General features: G+C 35.0%; 1 protein-coding gene across 5 annotated transcripts in view; it reads right to left on the bottom strand.

Moving 5' to 3' along the window:
• Nucleotides 1-404: 404 nt before the first annotated feature.
• BRD1 (bromodomain containing 1) overlaps nt 405-25,999 on the bottom strand; it is a 57,400-nt gene continuing 31,805 nt past the window's right edge. For 2 of the 5 annotated variants that reach the window (XM_051795935.1, XM_051795934.1), the window contains exons 8-13: nt 24,246-24,734; nt 10,047-10,182; nt 9,237-9,364; nt 7,482-7,591; nt 5,006-5,160; nt 405-2,300 (exon numbers count right to left, since the gene is read on the bottom strand). In XM_051795935.1, coding sequence (XP_051651895.1) covers nt 2,117-2,300; nt 5,006-5,160; nt 7,482-7,591; nt 9,237-9,364; nt 10,047-10,182; nt 24,246-24,734 — 1,202 coding nt within the window. In that variant the 3' untranslated portion in view covers nt 405-2,116. Of the gene's footprint in view, nt 2,301-5,005; nt 5,161-7,481; nt 7,592-9,236; nt 9,365-10,046; nt 10,183-10,217; nt 14,607-24,245; nt 24,735-25,999 lie in introns of those variants that run through there. The other 3 variants (XM_051795936.1, XM_051795938.1, XM_051795939.1) reach the window with 3 other exon arrangements.

Genomic DNA, 25,999 nt, shown 5'->3' with positions numbered 1-25,999 from the left:
TGACACAGAAGTTCCATTTAAGGCAAACAACCAAATTTTCATTTTATTTTTCTACCTGACATTGCTGTTGTGGCTACCAGAGCAGTGCAGCTCAATGATGGTCCTTCCATGATACCTGTCATCACTGTTCTCCCTAAAGCTGTGTTTCCTGTCAAGACTGAGAAAACAAAACTATTTGCTTGATCATTTATGAAATTTATCCAACTCATCTCTAATTATCAGAGTCCATCATAGGCAACTGGTCTCAGTTAACTACAATACCTACCATGCAAAGGGCTCAGTACGGACGATACTGCCACAATAGAACAATCGGCTTCTTGACCTAGTGTGTCTGTAACAGCTCAGGCATGGAGTAAGAAAGTGGGCACTACAGCAAAATCTCAGGGGCTAAATTCAGGACAAAATTTACAGTTGAGAAAGAAATTTTATTTCAAGCTTCTACAGGGGTATTACAAACAATAGAGAATAAAAACATTAAAAACTATTTAAAAAGTAATTGTCCCTTTAAAATAAAGATTCAAGCAGGTTTAACAATGAAGTATGCTATTCAATGAAGTTTTAAAAAAAAGATTTAAAAAGTATTGGTTTTGCTGTATTTGCTAATCCTTTATAAAAAAGCTGGGCATAAATACTTCGTGCATTCATATGCATTATTTGGTGTTTCATATTATATAACTTGGTACAGTATTTACGATATCACTGCAAAAGAGTTCAAACACAGTGCATTTATAAATAATGGAGCCATTATAAATCACATTGCAAACATACCTTGCCATTTTCATTGTTACAAATTCAGTATCTCAGTGAAGGTAGGAATAAAGTAGCTACAACAATCAATATCTTGACTTTATTTTTTTTTCTTTTTAATATAAAAATGCAGTTCTGGAAACCCACCCTCCATCTTCCCCCTGCCCAAACATAATGCTTTACTTCTTAAAAATAAAAATAAAGTACTAATTCTATATACATCACATGTACCATACAAAAATGTATCCAAAGTTTCTATTGCTACCAAAGTGTTCTAAATTAAAAGTTACATAAATCCCCTCATTGGAAACAAAAGATTACAAGTTACCAAAAAACCAAATTACACACAAACCATCAAGTTATTTTTTACAATTTCCAATACATTTTTCTCCCAAAGCAAGTTGTCTTCTCATGTGCCTGTATAAAAATGCATATCAATATATTTGTCAATTTTATTTTTCATTATAAAGCAAATTAATACATTTTCTACAATAAATAAACACAGGGAGGCACACATATCAACAAAATTAAATCAACAGGAGATAAATGGGATATGGTTTTGAAAGAAATAATGTGCTTGCAGGCTTTAAGCCAGGTTTGTTTAAAACAAAAACAATCTTAAGTTATTTTGGGTAACAATGGAGTGTTTTTGGTGATTTGCAAGTGATGTACATAGTATAATTTTTATTGATGTCTTTCTCACAAAGTACCCTCCAAAATAATGTAACTTCCTTTCTTAAAATACATATTTGTAATTGTAAATTTACATCAATCTTAAATATGTGGTACTTTGTGCAAAGAGCTACAATTTACACAAACATTCAGAAGTCTTTTTCAGAAGCTACAGACCAAGGAAGAAATGATACAAGCAGCACCATACTGTATATGATTTAGGCAAACATATATTTGATGCCATTTTGATATTAGGCTTTAAGATCCACTAAACACCTTAAGCTGGAAGATGGTGCTTAGGTAACTTAACCTCAGAAAGAAGAAAAAAAAAAGTAAAAAGCATGGAAACAGAAACCAACTCCCTCCCCAGCAAAATTATAAAAGGAATTAAAAGAGCTACTTCTAAAATCAGAATAAGTTAAGTGTTGAATATACATTTATGTACAATTATGAACACTATGAACAAGACATTTTAACAGGTTTAGTGGAAAATCCTCCAATCTACAACACAATAAAATAATTCATCAATATGGCAATGGTGATTTAGAAGAATTGCTCAACTATTTCAAGTTTGCAGAACTCAGCCACTGAATCAACAATTAAGGGGTTGTATCTTCAATACATTCTTTTAGACAAAGAGGTTCATTAGTAGAGTTCAAGTCTGTGTGGTATTTTTCATGCCTTGCTAGAATCTCTGCTAGTCAATATCACTGAAGTCACTGACTGGTTCTCCATGGACCCGACTCAGGTGATTCATAGCACGATCAAAAGCAATTCTTACTGCTTTTCGTATGCTTGAATTACGTCCCTCCATCATTTTTAACTTGTCTATGGTCTCATCTATCCCAAGGGGAACCATTTTGGATTTGGGAAGCCACTGCCTGTAAGAAAGGGTAAAATAAATGTTACATATAGAATAAAATCAAGAAATTTGTCCAGAAATGTCAGAGCTACTATTCCATGTTGCTCACACAGAAGATCAGCTTTACTATATTAAACAAAATGATAAAATACCTTTTAAGATAGTACTTACTTGCCTTAAATATTTAAAGAACATGAAATATTAAGAAAGTCTCTTCCACAAAACAGAGAATACATTCCAATTCAATGGTTTGTATTTAATGATTAAGTATCAACCGGAAAAGATTAGCCTGAAATACTGATGCAGATTAAGAATAGGCAGCAGCAACTAACAATGGACATAGCTCAAGATTCACCTGATACAGTATTGTTTCCCCTCATTCTTTCATCTCCATTATTACAAGGAATTTTCAGCTGATGAATTTTTGCCTTACAATTAAGACATCTCAATTTGGTCTTTATGGGAAGACGAACTGGCAGAAATTTCTGCTTACCATGCTTTTACCCTGCAATATGAAATCCCACTGACTCCATATTCAGGGTACTTTTCTGCTTTAAGCTCCATAAATAACTTCAAATTTTTGGCATAGAGGAATGATAATGGAAAAAGCTCTGCACCCCATTCTTCTAGTTAAGAAAAAAGCACTCTAAATATTTACTTAAAAGGTATAAATTAAATTTACTTCACGTCATAACTGCTTATCGTAATCCTATTAAGTTACAGACATTAAGGAAAATAAAAATTAGGTAAATTAATGAATATTTATTAAAGTATGCTACTGTAGTCCTACAAATGGCAAAAGCCCTCCTTCTGCTTAAACTCATCAGTTTGGGAGACCACGTGGAGCCGAACCAATTGAAAATCAGTCAAGTCTGATATAAAACACTTTATTCTAAAATTTTCTTTTAAATGAGTAAAATTGGCTATTGAAATATTTTTTTTTTCTTAAAACACTCTAAACTACAGCCCTATTGTACTGAGCACAGACACTGAAACAAAATGTGAAGAGTCAGTACAAGGACACAGAACAGTCTGATAACAGCATTAAAAGCAGCAGTCTAACCATTATCAGTTTTAATTCAGATCAGAGGAAGTTTTAAGAAGGTATTTTTAAGAGAAAGCTTGCCAAATCCTCAAGATACAAGCAGTGAAGAAGAAGAAACAAATACAACTATTTGAAAATCCACAAGTTATAGACATTTGTATCACAGACTGAAGGTGACATACACCCTGCAAATGAATGAGAATCACAGGCAGGAATTCAAGACTAGAAGGGACACAAGAGAATTAGAGTTATGAGTGCCAAAATAATCAGCCTAAAAGAACCATTACCAAAAATGTTGGTGAGGTGAGGGTGGAGGGGACGAGAAGAAAGGGACTGGAAAAAGTACTGAGCCTTTTCCTGTCCATCTATGCAGAGTATATTAGAGATAACTTTGTGCAATATCTGCAAGATTTAGGACTACCTGCATATGGTGATAAATCAGAAGGGTTTAAGTCACAGAGGACTCCCCAGATCAGGAAGTGATGACAGCAATTATTAAGGAAGTGGCTAGGAAGAACATGCATACAATTGTGATACCATGAAGAGAAAAAAACAAGAAACAAGAACACTGAGTATATTTAAATGCAGATGTTCTCTATAAAAAAAAGGCAGAAGAATGCAGGATCTCATGGAATTCTGTGCAACTGAACAATAATGATCATGAAGAAGTACCAATTAGTTAAGAAAATAGCTGAAGAACAGAGAGATTATGGCAAAGGATCTAAGGGGACAGAAGTGTAAACATCAGTTAAAAATTTTAGGCAAGAAGTTATTTAGGCGTACTGGCACAGAGAGATTCAGGAGAATGGCAGCATCACTAGACATTACATATAATCAGCTAAAGAGGAAACTGGTATCTGAAAGTAAGGAAATTCAAGAGAAAATCTGAGACACAAAAAGATTTACAGCTAGCTTGACCTGTATGGAAACCTCAAGAGGAGAGGGATTATGAAGAACACAGAAAAGAAATATACAGTTTGATGAAAAGTAGATGAGAAGCTTCCATGTCTAGTAAAAAAAACAAAAACCACCAATCCTAATAAATTAAAATACACCAAAAAACCTAGTTGCCTTCCCTCAACTCCCCCTCCAAGAAAAACAGCCCACCAAACCCAAAGACTACCCGGAAGGGGAAGAGAATGTTTTATTGTGTGAATTATCCCCCTTCAGGCTCTACACAGCATATTGCTGATACTGAAATAAATGGAAAAATTTAGAAAGGGCTAAGAACTTCAAATGAAAGTGTTAATAAAGGACTTAACTAAACGGAGGTTAAAAATTCAAAGAAAACACACTTGAGCAGATGGGGGGGAAAGTCTTGTAATTTGGAAAGCAATGATGTAGCAAGATATAGATAAATGTTAGACTATTACCTTTAAAAAAACTGTTTAGCCAAAGAAGCAATTTTGTCAATAAACAAAATTAGCTTGTAAATAAAAAACAAAAGACTGTTTACTGACTTATATTATTTTCTTCCAAACTGACCAAAAAAAGATATCTTTCAGTGATGATATGCCTTGGTCCAAAAATAGACTCAAATATGAAACTTTAACATTAGTTTATACTTCCACAGGAATGATTTCCATGGAAAGACAATTTTTCAGTTTTCTTCTAGACTAAAGGTACAGGTTCTTAAAACTTTAAGTCACTGCATCAAACAATGTATTTCAATAACATACCAACTTCTTTTGTTGTCAAAAAATAGTACTAAGAATAGTTTTTCATCTGATTTGGTCTGCATTTGTTCTCCAATTTTCAGTACATCCAGAGGTGGCACTGGTATAGTAACACCGTTGTGATGGCCAGCAACACGAGGCATCTTAGGGTCAATAATCTATAAGAGAGAAAAAAGGACAGTTCATAATATTTAAAACTACATAATTTATTTTAAGAAGATATTACAAATAAAGTTAATGAGAAAAGAATCATAAACTAAACAACCACTGTACGTAAACTGACTTTGTGTTACACAACTTTTTGACATAAGCTGAATAGGCATAGTAGAGGCATAGTAGTAGATTTAACTGAAAACAGTGAAAAAAGCATTTTTTAACCTGTATCAGTTCTTCTTGAAGTCCCATTTGAATTTCACTTAATACAACTTTGAGAGTGACAAGTAGGTTTCAGAATGAGGAAGCTGAATCAAGATTTCTAAAAGGCATAACTGGCCTCAAATTTTGGTGTCTGAATTTCATACATCTTAAAGGAACAACCTATCTTAAGGTTTAAGTATTTCTGCAAAATACAAGCTCCATACTCAAATTCTGGAGCAAAAAATTAAAAAAAAAACAAAACAAAAAACTAACAAAAAATGAGATACCACATTCAATTTCCAATTTAATGACTTAAGTCTTCAGCAAAACATGCAGTTGTAGCCAAATTCTTTGTTGAGAAAGGTTGAGGGAGGGGGGAATATGCTGCTACCATTAAACTAATCATGCTGATGAAAAAACTCCTCTGTAGGTAGATCATAGCAATATGAAGTGTTCAGGTTCCACCAAAAAAGCATTATGTTACTCCATGCCTATTCCACTCATCTCCTACTCAACAAACTCCACACAGGCACAAATCACAATCCACAGTAAACTGATCATAGGAACTACATGAATAGAAAGTTAACACTGTGGGGAGCTCATAGAACCATAACTTTCTTCTCTTGACTGAGGTTTAATTCTTCAATGAACTCATCCCACTCTCAGAAACACCAGTACTGACATAAAGGAGTAGGCAGAAAAGGAGCCCTTTCGTCTTGATCAGCTCCAATCTAGTGCTAACACCACTCAAGAGACAATCAAATAATCAAATTTTTAGCATCTGACCCAAGAGTGTTTGAGTCACCCACTGAGGGCATTTTAACTCAAAGTGCTCTGAATGTCACCTCCAGAGGTTTTAACCTTACTCTGGCATGATTACATTACAGCACATACACATAAGAACAGTCATGACTCTCCAGTCTACTATATAAATCAAGTCAAAGTGTATGAACTATTTCTATAACCCCAAATGCCTGAAGCCAAGCACTTAATCTTAACAACATTTTCTCTGAAAGCTTTGATGTAAGTAGAGCTGTGTCTATTTCTCCTGTAATAACTTGAGCACAACAGCTTCAAGTTTCTGGTACATCATTCACAACCGGCTTCAATCAGTCAAATTTATTCCAACTCTACCAAGTGTTTTGTTTCTTTACTGAACTGCAGGATCAAGAGTATTTTTATACTCATTTTGCAGCAGAAAATATCTTATAATTCCAGCACTAACAAGATGTCTGTCAAATGATTATTCAATTGATCCTTTAAATAATAATGTACAATGCAGAAAAAAAAGACTACTGAGAGAGGTGTGCTGGTTTAAACTCAGATGGAGGTAATTTTCTTCACAGGAGGTAGCATGGGGCTATCTTTTGGATTTGTGCTGAACACAGGGTTGATAATACAGAGATGGTTTTGTTATTGCTGAGTAGGGCTTACACAGAGCTAAGACCTCTTCTGCTTCTCACACCACTCCACCTGTGAGGAGGTCGGGGGTGCACAAGGACAGCCAGGACAGCTCAGATCAACTGACCCAAAGGATATTCCATACCATATGGCATCATGCTCAGTATGTAAAGAGGGGGGAAGAAGGAGGAAGGTGGGGACATTCTAGAGTGATGGTGTTTGTCTTCCCAAGTAACCCTTCCATGTGATGGAGCCTTGCTTTCCTGGGGATAGTTGAACACCTGCCTGCACATGGGAAGTGGTGAATGAATTCCTTGTTTTGCTTTGCTTTTGTGTGTGGCTTTTGCTTTACCTGTTAAAGTGTCTTTATCTCAATCCATGAGCTTTCCCACTTTCACTCTTCCAACTCTGTTCCCACTCCCACCAAGGGAGTGAACGAGTGGGGGGCACTCACTGTTCAGTGTGAGGCTGAGCTGCCAGCTGGGGTTAAACCACGACACATAAGTATTGCACATCTCCAAGGATGGGCAGGGTAGCAGAGATTATTGACTTAAAATCTGATACTGCAGTAACTTTACAAACTCAATGCATGGTAAAGCAGGCAGAATAAGCCACGTCCATTCAACCTGAGTGCGAAATTACCAATTACCTTAAGTTCATGCACTGTGTTTTCAGACCAGAAACAGTATCAACAGCATACTTATGAAAGCTGTGTACTTACCAGAGCTGGGTAAGAGGGATATCCACTGCATTTGGCCCATACTACTTTTAGAGGCTCAAGAACAGATGTTGCAGCATCAGTTGAAATCCACATACTGCTATGCCCAACTTCTAAGAACAAATAAATATACAGTTAAAATGTTCCAGGATGAAACTTTAGACAAATCTTCTGCAGTTCTTGGTTTCCTCAAACAGCTCATGATCATTGGAATCCAAATACCAATATCACCTTTCACACACATATCATTTAAAAAGCAGGTAGTGTTCATAACAGCTCTTTACATGATACTAGTACTTTAATCCCAGCCCACAGATAAAGAGCAATGGTTTAGACACCTCTAGAAACAGCATATCTTAAAACATCTTAGTTCTTAGAAAGCATTTGCCAAATTCTAATAATCTCTTCCCTTTGAAAAAGCTCAAAAGAAAACATAAAATTACAGTACTCCGAATAACCAGTTTCTTTTAAAACTATGATGACAACGCTGTCAGAGAGGCGATGCAAATTGTGTGGTTTGTTTCGAAAGTGCTGGATATCCACAGAGAAATCAGCACCTGATAACTTGCAAGGCTTGTCTGGTACACCTATCTGTTTTTATGCCTAAATTCTAACCTGCATTTTAATTTCTATTTATTTTTCACAAGCCCTCTTGGTCTCTCTACCCTACCCTTTCCTACAGTAAAGTTCAAAAACATCAACAGGGTTCCAGGAAGCAGCTGCACTAGTGGTTTATTTCTTCTCATGAAGCAGCATAATAGACAATTGAGTTTATGTTACTGCACACTTCTACCAGAATCCTCCATTTTCTTCTCTGTTGCTCACCACCAGATTGAAGCCTTTCAGCTTTAGGCCTTTCAGTTGACCAAAACCACAACTGGATACAGTCAAGAGACTGGGCAGAAGCCAGTGAGTTGTACCCCCAAGATGGAATTGGGGGTGGGTGGTCATCAAAGGGTAGAAGGTTATCAAAGCTCATATGCTGTAAGATGAGGTGGCACTTCTGGTATGGGGAAATGTGGTACCAAAATACAGTTCAGAGGTTGCAGTTGCACTTCCTCTTAGCAGTAAGGCAATACTTGACAGAAGTAGCTCTTTACTTGCCAAAATATAATTTACTCCTCAATTCTTCTCAATCTGCTCTTATTTAAAATGGGTATTGCTTATTTATAATGAAAGATGGCATGCAGATACACGTTCTATTTCAACATTACAAAAAAGAACTGGGGGAAAAGAGTGGTTTAAGACTTGGTAAGAGCAAGAAAAAAAGTGTTTAAAGCCATCACATAAAAAAATTTGTTCAACCATTCTCTGCAATAAGTTGCTATTTCTCTGCTCTGTTAGTAACAGTTTGTAAAGTATTCACATGCCAGTTAGAAAAGGCCATGAGGGTATAGATTAATGCATCCTTCACTCAGACTATTTTGAAAAATATATATGTAGAACTGTATCTGGTACATAAAACCAGTACAAGGTCTCTTCTTCAGGGCAGCTAACAAGAGAGAAACCTACACTATTCTCAGCTGCAAAGAAAATGGTATTTTAATGTTGAGTAGGTCATACACAATCTGACAGGGTGAATGCAGCCAGACTCAGAGACTTCTCAGGTGTATACACAGTTTCTGAAGTGATATCACTGCCACTTTCAGAATGCCTAATGTACTTAAGTAGTGAAAATAAGACTGCTAGAATCTGTCAAATAAATGGACAAAATCATAGTTATACAACACTATTAAGAATACAATTATTTATAGTTACCAGCTGCAATTCTTGCTGCTTTGGCATAGTTTCCATTTTCAATGCATGATATCAATTCACTTCGGTCTTCCAGTGTGTGTCTCCGTATCAAGGCAGGTTTACCTTTACCACACTTCGGTAGGCTGAAACTACAAAAGTATTAATATTAAGCCCATTACTTGATAATTAACATTGTTCACTATGAATTGAAACTTTGAAAAAGAATTTAAATTTCATCAGTACAGAATAAAATTAGAGCAGCAAGTTCTAAAAAAATGCTATGTAACAAATACAAACAACAATGTAAAAGCCAAACCCCTGATTATTTTCATGCATAGAATTGCCTGGCTATCATCAAAAGACAAACAGTATGCAACTGCACCTCAACTGCTGTACAGGTTGAGAGACATGCACAAATGACAGAAGCTGCTCTATCTTCCAGTGTTACACTGCATACTGGACAAATGAAAACATGTTCCCCATGCTCCAACAGTTCTACTACATAGGAAACATAACTATTCTCTCTTTAATTTTTCACTACAAATTCAAGTCTTTTCAATTGTGAAAGGTCTATACACACAAAATGGTAAATTTGTTCTCTGCACGCTGGAATTTTAAGAAATCATGGAATCTGAACAATAACCTGAATTCAACAAAAGAATACCAGCAATGCTGAAAGGTGGCTCAAACCTGACACAACTGAGAAAATTTTCCAAAAGATTTTTTCAAAAATTTATGCAATCCACTCTACGCACTCCAATATGGGTCACAAGTAATATAGAAAACTGACATATTCAGTCTCAAATTTGTATTTCAGATTTATAGTTTTACCTTGAGTTACACAAGAGACTGTTACTAGATGAAATACTAGATTCTGATGCACAGCGGCGACGAGGTTCAACTTTTCTTCCTGGAGTATCATCTAATGCTCTCTCTTTACTTTCATCTCCAAAGCCATTTGACAGACCTACAACATAACACAAAAAATAAACTGCATCAAACTGGAAACCCCACCATTCTCATTAACAATTTTTTGTAGTCACACAATGTATCATTATTGTTCTGTACTTCAAGTATTCTGGTGTGATGAAAAAGAACATGAATATTAACAAAATATTCAATTTCAAGGCACAGTATTATAAATAGGGGGTTCCTGTTGTCCAGATTTTAAGGACAGAATGAACATTTAGCTAATGTAAAAAAAACCCAAAAAACAAAGTAAAGATTATGACATGGGAAATGCCAAATGGAGTATCAAATCAATCTTTATATTTAATGTTTTCAACCCTTTAGATAGTCAGGCTGCCGAAGTTGAGTAGAAAAAATTCCAAGAAAATAAATTGTTACAAACCAGGCAGCTTTGCCAGGGTACGACAAAACTCATTTGAATAAGATGCTATAATCACTACGCCAAGAAATACTGAAAATCCTTTTCAAATACTGGAAGTAAAGACTGGTATGGATTTCCTCATCATGCTGTCTTGTTTTTCCTGGAAGTCTTTCCAATTTAGTAAATTCAGACTGACATGACAATTTCTGTTTTCTGTGACCAATAACCAATAATATACATGTCACTGTTCTTAACTAGCCTTCCCCTGGTACAAGTTTATATACATCCAAGGATATTATATTTTAATTCCATAATTGCAATGAAAATATTCAAAAGGCTTTTATATTACAAGCTACTGATTTGATGGGCTGCTGCCAATCCTGCTATGGGTTTGCTCATTCACAAACAGTATAGTCCTTATTAAGCCATTTTTGTACTTGATTAAAGAGCCAAATGAAGAATTTTTTAAGATAGCATTCTGAAGACTTTCCAGGATGTGTGAGGGTGTCTGTGTGGGTGTAAACATTGGAACTAAAAAGGAAAGAATCCAACAGAGACTCTAGAGTATCATCAGAAATGCACTGGTTAAAGGCAATGGTACTAGCCTGCAGTCAGCTACTGTAAACTGTAGGCTACTAAGAAAAACTTTAACAAATTTAATTCTGAGCACACCTCCCACAATGCAAGAAAGAGCTACCGGTGCCAGCCATCCTACTACTGCCAAAGTCTTGAACATCATCATGATCTTTGCACATTCAGAAGTAGTCAAATAAGGTTATGCACCTTCATGTGCCCCTTCACAGTGCATTCTATATAAAACAATTATGGCAGAATTGCCTCTATTAAGTTTAGTTCTTCCAGTCTGTTTGCTACAAAGACCTTTGCAAAGAAGGGTGACAACTAAGAAACTTGAGGTTAGCAAGTTACTTTGTACAATCCAGTCATTTATCGAGGCATTTCCATACAGTGACTTAAGGGATTTTCCCCTCCACCCCAGGAGACCTTCCATTTGGATTATCAACACAATTTTACATTTTTAAGAGAAAAAGGAGAATTTACTCATGTTCTGAGAGATTTTCAGGTAAGCATTCTCTTTTATTGTCACTTAGTTGACACTGTAAACATTCATTTAAGTGTTTGTTTTGTAACTCCCATATTTGCCTTTGATTTCTTACAGAAAAAAAATGATAAAAGTAGTATTGTCCTGAGTGTCAAGCACCAAACTACATAACTAATTTTGTTTTCACTCTCAGCAACTTGGTAAAAATAGTTGGAGATTAAGGAGGAGTTCAGTCCTAGACTATGTGGAGACTTGTCAAAAGAGTATGCTTTATGAGAAAGCTTAAATTTCCCTATACACTATCACAGTACACTTCACATGGCATCTGAAATGAAAAGCTGAATAAAGATTCTGCAAAGGAGATCTCTTAAGTCTCTGCAAATAACTATTTTTTATTCTTCAATATCCTGTCAGATTTATTTTTCAAGTAAGGTGTATAAACTGTTTTGTTTTCATCCTGCCACAAGCAGGAGACACATTACTCAAGTTATCATTCAGGCATCTAGCTAATATAAATCAGCTGTCAGCAGAAACAAGTCAGATCCCAGACTGAATTTTAAATTTAAAGACAGATCAAGTAATGACTGCTACCAGAACCAGGGCACAGCTCAGGTTCCCAACGAACTGTGAAAGTGGAAGGTGTTTCAGTTATTAAACTGTTCTTATCTCAACCCGCATGTTTTACTTTTTTCTGATTCTCTTCCACATCCCATTGAGGGAGGTAGGAGAGGGGAAGTGAGTGAGTGTGTGGGTGGTACTTTGTTGCCAGCTGGGGTTAAACTATGACACGTGGGGAAAAAAAAAACCAAATTTTTCTGACAAATAAGGAATATTAAAGTGCACAAGAATTCAGAACTTCGCAGACATATTTCTCTCTTGCTTGTGGAAGTATGAAAAGCAAAGTACATACAGGTTATCAGAAGGAGTAATCTTCCTGAGTATCAAGCCCCAAATGATAGGAACTTAACAACCTGTAAGACTCAAGTTTATACAATTCACGTTTCAGATATTATAGGGAATAGTCATTATTTTAAGAAAGGAAGACCTAAGTGCTTACTTGAAACAAACACATACATATCTAGTCACAGATGCAGCAGTTCCCAAGTGACCTTGTAATCCAGGCAATAAAATCTAAGTGCTTCATGGTAGTAGCACTGATGTGCAAAAAAAAAAATAATCAGATATTCTACATTTATATTCTACAGCTTGGAATTTGGTTTCTTTTAGATCACTACAAAACTCTTTTCTCTCATGAATCACAAAACACAAAATGTCCTGTAGCTGCTAGAAAAAGTGAGATTAAAGAAGATTTCCATTTGCTTTAAGGAGTTTGCATTTTATTGAATCAGTAGATATTACTAAGAAGGTCAAATAAAGAAAATCAGTGGGAGAAGTAACTCATCTTGCTTGCAACTTTCCAAAAGCTCATGACTTTGTTAGATCAAATGAGCTTTCTCTATAGTCGTGGAGTGAAACCATGTCAGGTACTGAATTCTTACACATACTCCCTCACCAGCATCCCTGATTGACAACAACTCCCTCCCATAAGAAGTCCTAAAGATCAAACTAAAAACCTTACATTAGTGGATAATTACTTTTCCTTTTCCTCTCTGTTCTTAAGTTTCTCCAAAACAGCAGTCCACTCTCAGAGGCAGAATTCAACTTTTTTCAATTTAAATAAACCCGGGAATTCACAAATAACAAAGCCCAATATCAATCTTAAATGCAGGGTTACTGCCATTTCCAATCTTGAGCTCAACTTCAATTTACATGGAAAATTTACTTCCTTGTCAGTCATGGCATATAAAACATTTCAAAAATAAAGAAATGCTAACTATGAAGAAAAAAAAGTAAGGCAAAGATGATCAGCTTGATAATTTTCCATAGGTCTCTAACTGTGCTGAAAACTGTACTTATCAGGTAAAGTTTTAACTTTTTCTCAACAGTAGCAGTTTGTTCTTAAACTGCAATTAAAACTTTCACTGACTACCTACATCAAGCAAATTAGAATCTTGTTGCCTACACCAAATCAGTGGAAGCAGGAAAAGGTAATTCCCAAAAGACAGCAGAAGTTTGGAAAAAAAGAGAGAACAAAATTCAGGGTAGTCCAAAGAACAGCACAGCATTCTCCATGAATGTACAGAAGGCTGCCACAGAATACAGAATTGTCCATTTCAGACTATAATCACACCTTATGGTTCTGCTGAAGTAAAAATAAAGAAGCCAAACTTGTACAAAACTATCCTAAAGTAATTAAAACTCTACTATGCTTGATGAAAACCAAGCATATCCAAATGTAAGATGAAGTGCTGTCCTAAAACTAGAGCTGAACAGCTGAGATTCAACCACGAAAAACATTGGGAGCATTCAAAAAAATGGCTGTACACAGTGCGGCAGCACTTATATAACACTATTTAGGTTCATTTTACCAAGTAAGGACTAATCAAGCCCTGACTTGTGCACTTACCCAGAACCAGTGATGTTAGTCTTCATTAAATATATATACATTAAAGGAAAACGTATTTTATTAAAATAAACTTTTTTTTTGTATGTTTCACTTCTCCAAGGAAGACAAGACTGTTTTTTTGGGGGAAGGGAAGAGGATGGAGACGTAGCATTCTTAACTAATCTGTTGTCCCAGAACATGTTCTGGGAATAAGAACGCTGGGACTGGTAAAACTCTGCGACCAATCTGTGTCACATATACTACAACACGTACAACTTTGTAACTTACGGAAATGGGGCAATATATTGAATGAAGAGCATAGTTTCATATATGCCAAAGACTTCCTCCAAGAGTGTTCATTTCTACTTTTTTTTTTTTTGTTTTAAGGATGGGTGGTGTCTCCAACATGATCCAAAATAATTACTTCAAATGTAATTGTCTTTCTGCGTTCCAAAATGATCATTTAATTGAATTCCATTCCATGTTGAGGATAATAGAAAATAATTAGGATCCAAAGAGATAAATACCCAGCATGATATTAGTTAATATGAGAACCTGGAAGACAGTGAAAAAGCCATTAAGTCTCTCTGAAAGGAAACAGAGCTTTCAAACAAATAAGCCATCCTTACAGCACCGTCCAGAGACAGTGAGAATGACACAAGTGTCCCATGTATTCTAACACTAATACTCAGCTAAGGTTTCAAAAGAGACAACCTAAATAAAAAGTTTCACTTCGATTCAGGCCTCTTTCTTGAAAAAGAAAATACTGAAAGTCATTGAAAGCACAGAATACAACCTCCACATGCATGATATGCATCAAGAACACGGTTTAGAAATGTATCTAAAAACACCTCCAGTAAAAGTAAGAAAGGGGATGCCACGGATTTAAGGGGATTTATATATGCACAGACAAGATAAAAGAATACTTTAAGGTAATAAATATTACTGTATTCTTAAAAATGCAAACCTTGAAAATGGGCATAATGCAGCAATAGGAAGGCATCCATAAAGTTTTAAAAAGTGAACCTTAGAGTAACCCTATAAATGTCTACTTCAAACAGTAAATCTGGAGTGCTGTAAGAATATTAGACACAATTCTTTTCAGAATACACAGATGAATGTCTGAACACGTCAAAGTTTACAGTATTTAAAACAGTCTTCAGTATGCAGGCAAAATAGGAGCCAGTTACACAGACTATGAAGTTTGGTGTGAAGAGTCTCCTTGGAAATAAAGCTTTTCAAACTTGCTTAAAATTTGGTCTTGGCTAAAGACAGCAAAGACAGCTCAATGTGAGCCCATGATGTGGCAACTGCACACTATACAGCAGCAGCTTTCAAGATCCTAACCAGAAAACTTTCACCTTTGAAGGTTTAAGTAACGCATAATGAACACAGCTGGTGGCTCAGTGAATGCACAGTTTGATGGGTTCCAAAAGAATGCTTAAGAATTCATCCTGTAACTACTAATTTTCTTCAAATCTGGGAATAAGAAGTGTCTCTGGCTAATCAGATGAGACTGCTACAACAGCGGAATCTGATTTGCACAACAGAAAGGAAAACTAATAAACATTTAAAAACTACAGCTTCCATAAGATAAGGACTGTTATGTTTCTCTGCACTACAATAGGATCACTGTACTGTAGGATGATTGTTCAAGACATTTTAAAATATGCAAGTGGGAGGCAACAGTAGTGGAGGAGTTTGAAAACATTCCAGAAAACTCTGAAAGGAAAAAAGAGCATACAAGCAGAAATGTTTCTCAAAAAAAGTTTTACAACTTCTTCCAAGACAGCATCAGCTGATCCAATGGTACAGATGATAACAGCAGCAGTATAGCAGAAAACGCCGTTAAACTTCCCCCCCCAAAACCTGAAGAATTTAAAACTAACTTTACAAACTGAATTCTTTAGTCAGCTTTGGCTTATATAATTTATGACACATAAAACACACACAGATGATTGCAAAAAATACAAGCTTCAAGTGCCTGAATCGCCCATAGATCAATGGAATGTCATTCAGGAACCTAGAAATTACTACAGAAAGTCAGTAATATTTAGGATCAAGGACTACTTAAGAACATTTAAGATCAGAATCTTTTTTCCAAACATTTTTTGCTGATTTATGCATAAACACAAAACGGTAAAGATCCTTTAGAAAAAAACAAACTTTCTTACATATTTTCTATTTGAAGATTTCTACTTCCTCTCTACAAAGTCCTGATATAAAAGAAAGAAAACTTAAGAGGTTTCTTGAAGACTTAAATCAATAAAGGTTATTTGAATTCTCAACTTGCAGAATGAAAAAACATCATAATTATTTATCAATATATTGCATGAAAAACCTAGTGCCTAGCAGTCTTTCAGCCCAGCCCAGCAGGACCTACAATGGGAAGTTGTTCCATTTCCTAAATGGAGCTATTCCTAAATGGAACTAACTTTCACAAATTACTATCGACACAGATTTTACACAGAGCTTTTACCAAAACATTTTTTTTCTTCTCTGAAAGTAAGGGTTTCTCTGTAATTGTGAGAATACAACTTTTAGGTATTGTATCCAACGAAAAGGAAACAGATGGACAGAGAACTTCAGAGCTCTCATATGTAAGTAGGTCCAGCCATCCTACTCTATTAAAACCAAACCCAATAATTTACCATTTATTTGCCTTTTACAGCTATTCAGAAAAACTGGTTCTTAATTTGGGCCTTATTCTAGGACAGGGGACAGAAAATGAAACTGAAGTTGCTACCTGAAAGAAAGATCAAGGCAGAAATGTTTACCAGAGATCTGCCACTCCTGAGATGACATACAGGACACACAGTAAACTGCAAGTCTTTGAATGACTTCATTAAGTTACACAGCTGCATTCCTGGTCCTAATTTTCCAGGCCTTTTGTACCTTGAGAGGTATTTCATGAAGGGAGACTAAAACTTCACATGATTCAATATAAAACATACAGTTTACAGCCTCCTTCCATGATAGCTTGCAGTGTACTTGAGGAAGTGCATGATCTGAATCCTTTCAGAGACTGCAAACATCATACTAAAAAAATTATGCCAGCCTAGCAAAAATTATCAGTGCTTGCAATCCTAAGATTCTTGTCTTCCTGGTTTCCATGAAAGGAGCTGCAAAGACCAAATGAGATGTTTCACTGCTCATTCAGTCAACCTGACAGTGCTTGAAGCACCATCAAGTGAAGATAATCAAGAGCTATTAAATACCACCCCAGCTTTGCTATTTTTAGGAAACGCTGAACAAAAGAGTTAAAATAAGGCTGACTTGCATGTTCACATCTTTGTTTCCAATCAGATGAATCTATCATTGCTTTTTTCCCTCAGACCAAAAGTACTTTTATCTTCTACAAAGAATTTCTTCACAGAACTCAGGAGTACTTAGCCCTGCTTATCAGTTGTAGGTTAGTTCTCAGTGTTAGTTCTCAGCATCTGCTTTTGTTGCCATTTTTTTCCAAGGACATGCTGTTGTGAAGTAATTTCTGAGTGACAACAGTATTATTACAGCTTTGGAGGGAAGGGAAAAAGGAAAAGTCAAAGAAGAAAACAGAAAAAAAAAAAAGGAAGGAAGAGAGAGAGGAAAATGAAAGTGAGGGAGCATTACCACGATAGACTTATAGCCTGTCAAAGTGATGGCATGGCCAATGAAAACTTGAACCAACTTTGCTTCAAGTATTATTATTCTTGAGTAATACATGTTTCTCTGTATGGGATATCTTCTTAATGTGTACACCTCATCTATACACACCAAAGAAACTAAGTCTGGGTACTAGACTGGAAAACACAAAGAGAGCTATCAATTAAAAATGTCCCAAAATATTGGACTGCATGTATGACACAGTGAAAGAACACATCCTACCATAATTACTCTTTATGGAAGACATCCATCTGTGCATGCAACTACATAATCTATTCTCATTGAGTGGAAAAATGGGGAAAGGAAAAAAACCCCACAAACTACAAATCCATGCACAAACCTTCTCCAAGAGGCACTAATTTGCAGTCAATTATACTGTGAAACTGTCTCACTCTCTCCGCTCATTAAGTGACTGATACTTCTGACTGACAGGTTCAGTGCATGAAGTTTTGTTGGAGTCACTGGATTACTTTTTACTATCATCCATCTCTTAACTCAGACCTGTAGGTGAATATTGTCGGGGTTGGGCTAGACAACCATTAAAGGCCCCTTCCAAGCCAAACTATTCTATGATCCCATGATGTTCCAAACAGGTCAGTTGATTGGATCAACTCTGGTACCTTATGTGCTTGTTACAGGGGACTTCATGATATGTAAGCCTGTCAATTTGAAGGTAGGTCATCTATACTCAGTCTCAACACCATGGCAAGGATCTTAAATAAATTAAGAACACATATATAAAAAGCATAGGGTGGATCTCAAAATTCACTGTTTTTTTTTTAATATCTTCAATAAATTCCACAGTTCTGTTTACCATCTGCACCACACAGAAAAATAGTCTTAAATGTCACTGATGAAGCACATAGGGGACTATGACATTTAATTTTTTAGAAAGCCAAACCTGGGCCAAGAAATTAGTTAAATATTAAAAGAAAAATTAAAAACCAGAATAGAGTAAAAGGCTCCACAGCAGCAAGAAAACAGAAGTGCATCCTGAAACATTTCTTTATTATTAGAGAAGACTCGGTTATTTCATCTTAGAAAACACAGCAATTGTAAGTTGGGTACTAATAATTAATATCTTACAAAATAACCCAAAAGACAGTACTTTCAAAGAAATTAACATGTTGAAGACCCAAGAAAAAATTCAAAAATACTAGTGTATAATATACGTTATGTATGCACATACTTCACAAGCCTAGAAAAAAGCACAAACTCTCCATTTATCCAGGTGTTCATCAACCCCACCATTCTTAACTATGTTGCTCAAAATTGCCTCCATCTTAATAATATATATCAAGAAACAATACAGGGACTTTTAAAGGTAAGGAAGCTAATACTATGATTCTTTAGATGAAATAAACCAAACTTCTTAAATGTCATTGCAAGTGCTGATTGGTATAAAATAGTTTCCTTCCCCCTCTTTCTGCCTTATGAACTTATTTTATTCTACCTGTACTACAAAAAACTCCTATATTTCAAAACATTCCCAGAAACTAAATCAGCAAAAATTTTAGTAGAGCTGCCAGAACTCCTGCCTAAATTTTGAGTGGGCCAAAAACAAAATTAAGAAATTCAGCAGGGTTCTTTTTTTTTTCCAATTTCTCTCCTTCATTTGATTTATTTTCTTAGCAAATGGTCATAGGTTTCTCAGTGGCCTATCAACTCATTAAAAACCCCACCAAACAAACTTATCCTGACAACTCAGCAGTCAGGCTGCCACAGTCCCCATGTCTCTACACTCACAAATTTAACAAGTCAAGGGGTATTTCCTTTTAGGCCTTCACAATCTCCAATATTCTGTTTGCTTGTATATAGACCTGAAAATGTTTTATGTTTTTCAATTTCCAGAAGGTAGGCAGCTGAAGTTCTTGGACATTGCTAAGTGCTCAAATAACTAAATTTCAAATAAAAAATGAAACAATCTCTATGCATCTAAAGAAAACAACTAGTTTTAATTCAAAGTATCAAGACTGTGGATCTGTCAATAGATTTAGTCAAATTACTGTATTTTACTCATAGATATATATACACACACACTGTCATTCCTGTCTATGTTAACCAGAAGAGCAATTATGCCAATTTGGGTTTCTTTTCACTGACGAACCTCTAGTTGAGTTTGTCATCTATTCAGAGGACATAAATTTCTTAGATATGCATGTTTACTTTTATTTCCTCCATTTAGAGACTGGTAATTTAATGCTGCACAAATGAAGCCTGACTTTCAGTCAAATTAGCCTGTGTTCCAGAGAGCAAAAGCTTTATTAAATAACAAGTATTGAAGAATTCAAAAAATAACCTGTGTTCCATTTCACCCCAGACAACCTCTATCCTTATCATCGCAAATGAAATTAGGTAATAGTGGTCATCACTAAAACATTGAATTCTACCAAATGCGAATGGAATTCATATACAGGTTACTTGCAGACCATTCTTATGTGCCACCATTTTGTGGCAGTTGAGCAGAAACAAAGTCAGTCCAACATTTACTAATAGATTTAATAAGATATAATTATGTTTGTTGTACATTAATAACTGAAAGGAATGTATTAAGAAATGATAAAAATGTATTAAAACCTGTGCTTTTTCCTGTGTGAAGTATTCTAAATCAGTGATCCATATTATAAATATTTGTTTACATCTATTTCAGTATGTTGAGAAAACCCATGTAGCTGGAAGCAAGAATACTAAGTAAATTATATGTTTCACTGAAATTTTCTTTTACTGCTATTTGGCCAAGAAATAACAAAAACTCCATGTATTGCACTATAATAACCACTATTTGAAATCCTAATTCTATGATAAGTTAAAATTATTGCTTTAGCATAGTATATTTTAAATACTTGGTTTTCAATTAAAATAGACAATACCAACACAGTAATTGTGCATTACTAAAGCTACTATGAAAGCTTAAAGGTGACTGATAACAACAAAATACATGTACATTTCACATGAACCTAATCTAGCTTTTTGCAATGTTTAAAAGGTTTTTTAAAACAAAAACATGTTCCATTTGCTATCTTACCTATACACAACTGATAGAGGCACATGTTTTAATGGTCAGTAAAATCTACTTTCTATCCATTAATCAGTGTCATTTTTCCTCAGATGAAATAATTGCATCAACTATTCTCCTGACAAAAAGGATTAATCTTTGTAACAAAAGAGCAAGGTAAGAATACAATGAATATTTTGAAAAGGTCACTGAAATTGTCCCAGTTAAGATTTTACATGCCCGACCTTCAAGAATCATACATCAATCTCTGATGTGACCAAAATTTCCTAAGTAAAAATAACCTATCTTCCTGTTGAAATTGCTAGATACCATATGAAGCAAACCCAAGATACATCAAGTATGCATGGGAAATTTTTAAGCACATCTCTCCACTATGTAGCTGTCAGTTTCCACATAATAACTACCAAGACAGATGTGCTCTGTGATAATGCCCTAGTAGAGCACTAGGAAATTTAAATTTAAGATTACATTACACTATTGCTTCATATATTTTAGAAGTTCATATATAAAAGGAGGTCAGAGTATTAAAGTGAACTGCTTTCAGTCCTCTTTGAAGCTAAAGTCATACTGTTCAACAGTCCTCTATTTCTGAAAAAAGCTAGCATATCAATAATTATTTTGTGTATGAAAGACAAAAACATATGGGATACCACAAAGTAGTGTCAGTGGATCCTGTATATGTCTTTCTTGAAACTAACTGGCAAAAATACCAACCCCAAATGTAATTCAAGAGAGCATAATAAAAGCAGTCTACGAGAATAATGAAACAACAAAGTGAGATTTTACTAAATTAAATAAGCTTTAGAGTCTTCCTTTGAACCTCTTCATATAAGAATACAGGAGTGACATGTAAGGGGGAAATATGGAGGAGACTGAGTACAGTGAGGGACAGAAACTCCAAGGCGTCCTTACATAACACCAAAAAAACCCCACATTGGTTATTAACAGGTAAGAAAGGAAAATAAATGTGACAGCGCAGCTCTCCACCACTTAAAAATTTCAATGCTTTGCATATTAAGCAAAGTCTATTTTTAAGACTTTTTCTATATCCAGTAGAATTGAAGATATTTAACATTCATACCATTCAAAGAAAACTATGCACTAATAATTCATTTTCAACTACAGGAATTGCTCATGAAGTTAACTCACAAGAACGCACACAACAACGCTGAAGCGTGCTTTTTTCTACCATTGGATGGTTTTGGAGGGAAAGGCTCATGACTGCTGGATTTTACTGAATAAAAACATTTTTACCTGCAGCATTACATTAAATTTTGTAAAAAATAGCCAAATAGAAAAAATATATTACAGTATACATCATCTAAAGTATTTTTATCATAACACAGAGATCTGCACGAATCAACACCAGTTGCATACACAAAACAACACAACTGGTTTTAACTCTTGGAAAGCATTTGAGGTTTGTGCTGGGTTCCTGCTGAATTGTAACTCAAGGCAGTTGCCAACTGCAAATTGCTTAAATTATTGTGGAGACACAAATTTGAAAATAACAGAAGGATTAAAGTTTCCAATATGAAAGCAAAATGTTTGGCTGCAAACAGGAAAACGAATCACAGGAATAAGATCAGATAAGCTGACACATCTGTATGAACTGTATGCTTAAAAACCAGGATACTATTAAAGAATAACTAGAATATTTTCAGGTGAATATTAATTGGCTAAACTGTTTCAATTCACATACATAGTCTCTTCTTGAACAAGTACAAATCTTAACTCTAAATACCCTGAGTATTAGTTCTACACAGATTTAATCCTGTATGTATCTTCACTAGCTTCAGGAAGAGACTACATATTTTTGTTTTAAAATAAGAATAAAAAAGCCTTTTAATCTTTGGATTTCATTCCTGTAACTGGGTTGTTTGTTTTGAAGATAATCAAAACTATATTTGACCCACATACATCTAAATCCAGAGAGAGAAAAGGAACAAAATATATTCAGAAATCCAGTTTTGGTTTTGTTGTTGTTTTTCTTAAAAAATAAAAAAAACAAACTTTTTTTTTCTTCAAAGAAACAATTCACAGTGTTCAACATGAAAATTTCAAGAAATTAGTATTAATGTGTGATCTAGCACAAAATGATTCATTGTGTGTGTGATAAAATGCAATCTGTATACAGGTACATAATGAAATTATCCCAATTACAGACTGGCAAATTAGAATATTTGGAAACCAAAGCTTTTTATATTACAAAATAAGTTAATCTTTATTAATACCATCACACTACCTTCACTTTGTTCCTACTGCAGAACTAAAGTACCAGATCAAATCTGCATACTCTTTCCAAGCTGTTATGAAAAGGAATGGAAGGTGGGGCTTTCCAAAGAGACAAAACAAACAAAACCCCCAAAAATATAAATGAAAGACACTTCCCCCCACCAAATCTTACTTAACATTTTCTCATGCTCACTCGATCATTCAGAAAAACAACCAAGAAGCACCACCCCACATCCTAAAAAATCCCACAGTTCAAACAAACAAACAAAAAAAAATTACCTAAAAACCAACCCAAACCCCCTTTTTAAACACACATACACACACACACATACAAACTCAACAGCTTTTGGAGCACATCTTCACAATGAATGTTCAAATTAAATTCCTATCTCTTTCAATCAAAGATACAAAAAAACCACATGCTGTTTTCATACCTGCATATGGGTTACAAACCAGGACAATGAAACAGAGTATTTATTTCAAAGGTAATATAAAAGTTGTAGCGATGTCTATGGATGACATTACGGAAATATACTTCAGTAATTTCCTTATGCTGCTTTTCTTCCTCAAAGCTCTTATACAAACTTTTCAATTAACTAGAACTATATTTTGCTAAGAAAAGGTGTAACTGTCTTGTGCTGTTCTGTACTAACATATCAAGATAATGTTCTCTTTAAAATGTTCTTTAGAAAAGTCCCATTAAGAGCATAATCTTACACTTCGATTCTTCAACTTAAAATTAAGTGTACAAACTAAAGAAAAAGCCACAAGAAGTGTCATTATACCTTGGGATTTTAACACTTCCCTAAAACACATGGATATACAAAGCACCTCACACACAGTCATCAGATTTGTAATGTGAAAATATGCTTACAGTAACAATACAGTGAAATGAAGTCACACATAGAACATGTATTTTTCATGGTCCTGCTTGTAAGAGTTCTAGTTTTGGCACTACGTGTGAATTCCATGTAATTTAAAAGGGAATTTGCAGAAAATCAGCTGATTCATTTTTCCTACTGGTTTCAACAAAAGGAAATAAATAAAAAATTCACCCACCTATACGTGTAATCTTGAAAACTGCATCATGAAACCGAAGAACCAAAACTTGGTTCAGTAAAGTGTAATTGTATAGGGCCAACGCAAAAATGAATCTGTAATTTTCTGAACTCAACTATGAGGAAAACCTATTCTAAGTGCTAAAATATGAAGATTTACAATCACATGTATGTAAAGAAAATAACAGGTATGTCAACTTTCCAGATGCATCCATTCAAATAAGTTTCGTAAACATTTACCTGTATCCAAGCGCTTTACAGGGGACTCATCATCAACCTCAGAATCTCCACATGCACTCCTTGATCTTTTCCTTGGGTGCAGAAGTGTCTCCAACCTTGGAAGGACTACAGACAAAAAGGTTTTGGTCCCTAGCTGTGGAGAAGTTGGCTGGGTTTCAGTGTTCTTTGCAGACTTTTGGGGGCTTATACTTTTCGATTTGCAGAAGAGAATGGATGTACGTCTGTTTACATCAGTTGATGACTCAGCTACAGCAGAAACAGTCGACTCATTGAGATTACTGTCAAGTAAGTGTTCTGGAGTGTGTCCATTTATTTCTTTCTGAATGGAAGTGCTATATAATTCATTATCAAATTTTACTCTTTTGTAAAGCTTACTCTGCTCTGGATTGAGTTCTACTGGTTTGAGGGTTGGTGGTTCTGAATTAGTCTCCAAGTTTGAAGGAAGAGGTAATGCATCTGATGGTTCAAGTTTAGGGGGAGATTTATCTCCTGAAAAAATTATAAATAGAGTGTGATTTTTGAAAACTTGTAGTTATAAAGTCTATTATAAAACTCACTATAAATGTGCAGCCCACCAAATAAATTGTTGTCTGGAAACAAAGCATAACATTTTAAAACCAAAACTTGTCTAGCAACAATCTGTCCTAGTTAGTAGTTCCTACTTTTATACTGGGAACGTAACAGGGGTAGAAAAGTAGGTGTTTATAGTTGGTGTTAACAATTTATACCTGGATAAATACTTTTTACTTCTCATGCAGTTGTGTTAGTTTCATTAACTAAAAACTACAAAATCTATCTTTTTATTAGAAAGTTGGGGTGGTGGATGATTATCTGTTAAATGCAATTATACTGCCATTCAAGTAAAATTTTTGATAATTTTATCTATTTCACCTTATCAATATTCACCTTACCTGCCTAAGAAAAATTTTACCACATAAACAGTGAAAAAAAAAAAGTATTTTTAACCTGATGTACTCCAGTGAGCTAAAATGTGTTATAAAATCTACTGAAAGGCAAGATTTGTAAAGCTGTTTTTGCAGGTGCAGTTAGAAGTTTTAAGTACCAAAACCAAAAAGAAATAATAGAGGAGGGGAGAAAAAAAAGACCCCCAAAATCTTACGGCTTGATTAGCCACTAGTTTACAAATACAAACTTGACAATATAGATTTGATAGGAGAAATCAGAAAAGCCACCCTCTACCGTTTTCTCTCCAGCACCCCCCAGCCACCTTTTATTTTAACGTGATTGTGTCCCAGTCAGTTCCACTGGGAAAAGACAATGGAGACATAACTGTGAGTGAATAGAAGTAGTTTCAGGTTTTCATCCCAAGTATTGGGAAAGAAAATAAACATTCTACTATTGCAACATGCCTGAATACAAACAGAACAATGTCCTAACCCATAATTATCAACTCAAAAAGATGTTAAAACCTTTCTAGCTTCCAAAGAATCTTTCAAAACATAAGAAAGGAAATACTTATTCTAGAGTAACTGTATGAGACCAACATACTATTTATGCTATCACATAAAATACTTAAAACTTAATTAATATTTCTATTACCTGAAAAAAGGTATAATACCCCCAAGTATTTAAGTCCTCTATTTGCAGGGGATATGGCTATATTGCTTCGGTTTTGGCCCAGCTATGTTTACTTGGAAATCAATGAATTCTAAGTGCAGGAAAACCTCAACCCTGTTAAGGTTTAATCAACAATAGCATAGTTCATACTAAAAATACATATTTCTAAAATGCAG

The sequence above is a fragment of the Manacus candei genome, unplaced genomic scaffold, assembly GCF_025592945.1.
Source record: "Manacus candei isolate 608988 ecotype Guabito, Panama unplaced genomic scaffold, ASM2559294v1 h1tg000043l, whole genome shotgun sequence".
In the NCBI taxonomy this organism is placed as follows: domain Eukaryota; kingdom Metazoa; phylum Chordata; class Aves; order Passeriformes; family Pipridae; genus Manacus; species Manacus candei.
The sequence above is the reverse complement of the archived record's forward strand: the minus strand, read 5'-3'. Positions and strand labels throughout refer to the sequence as shown.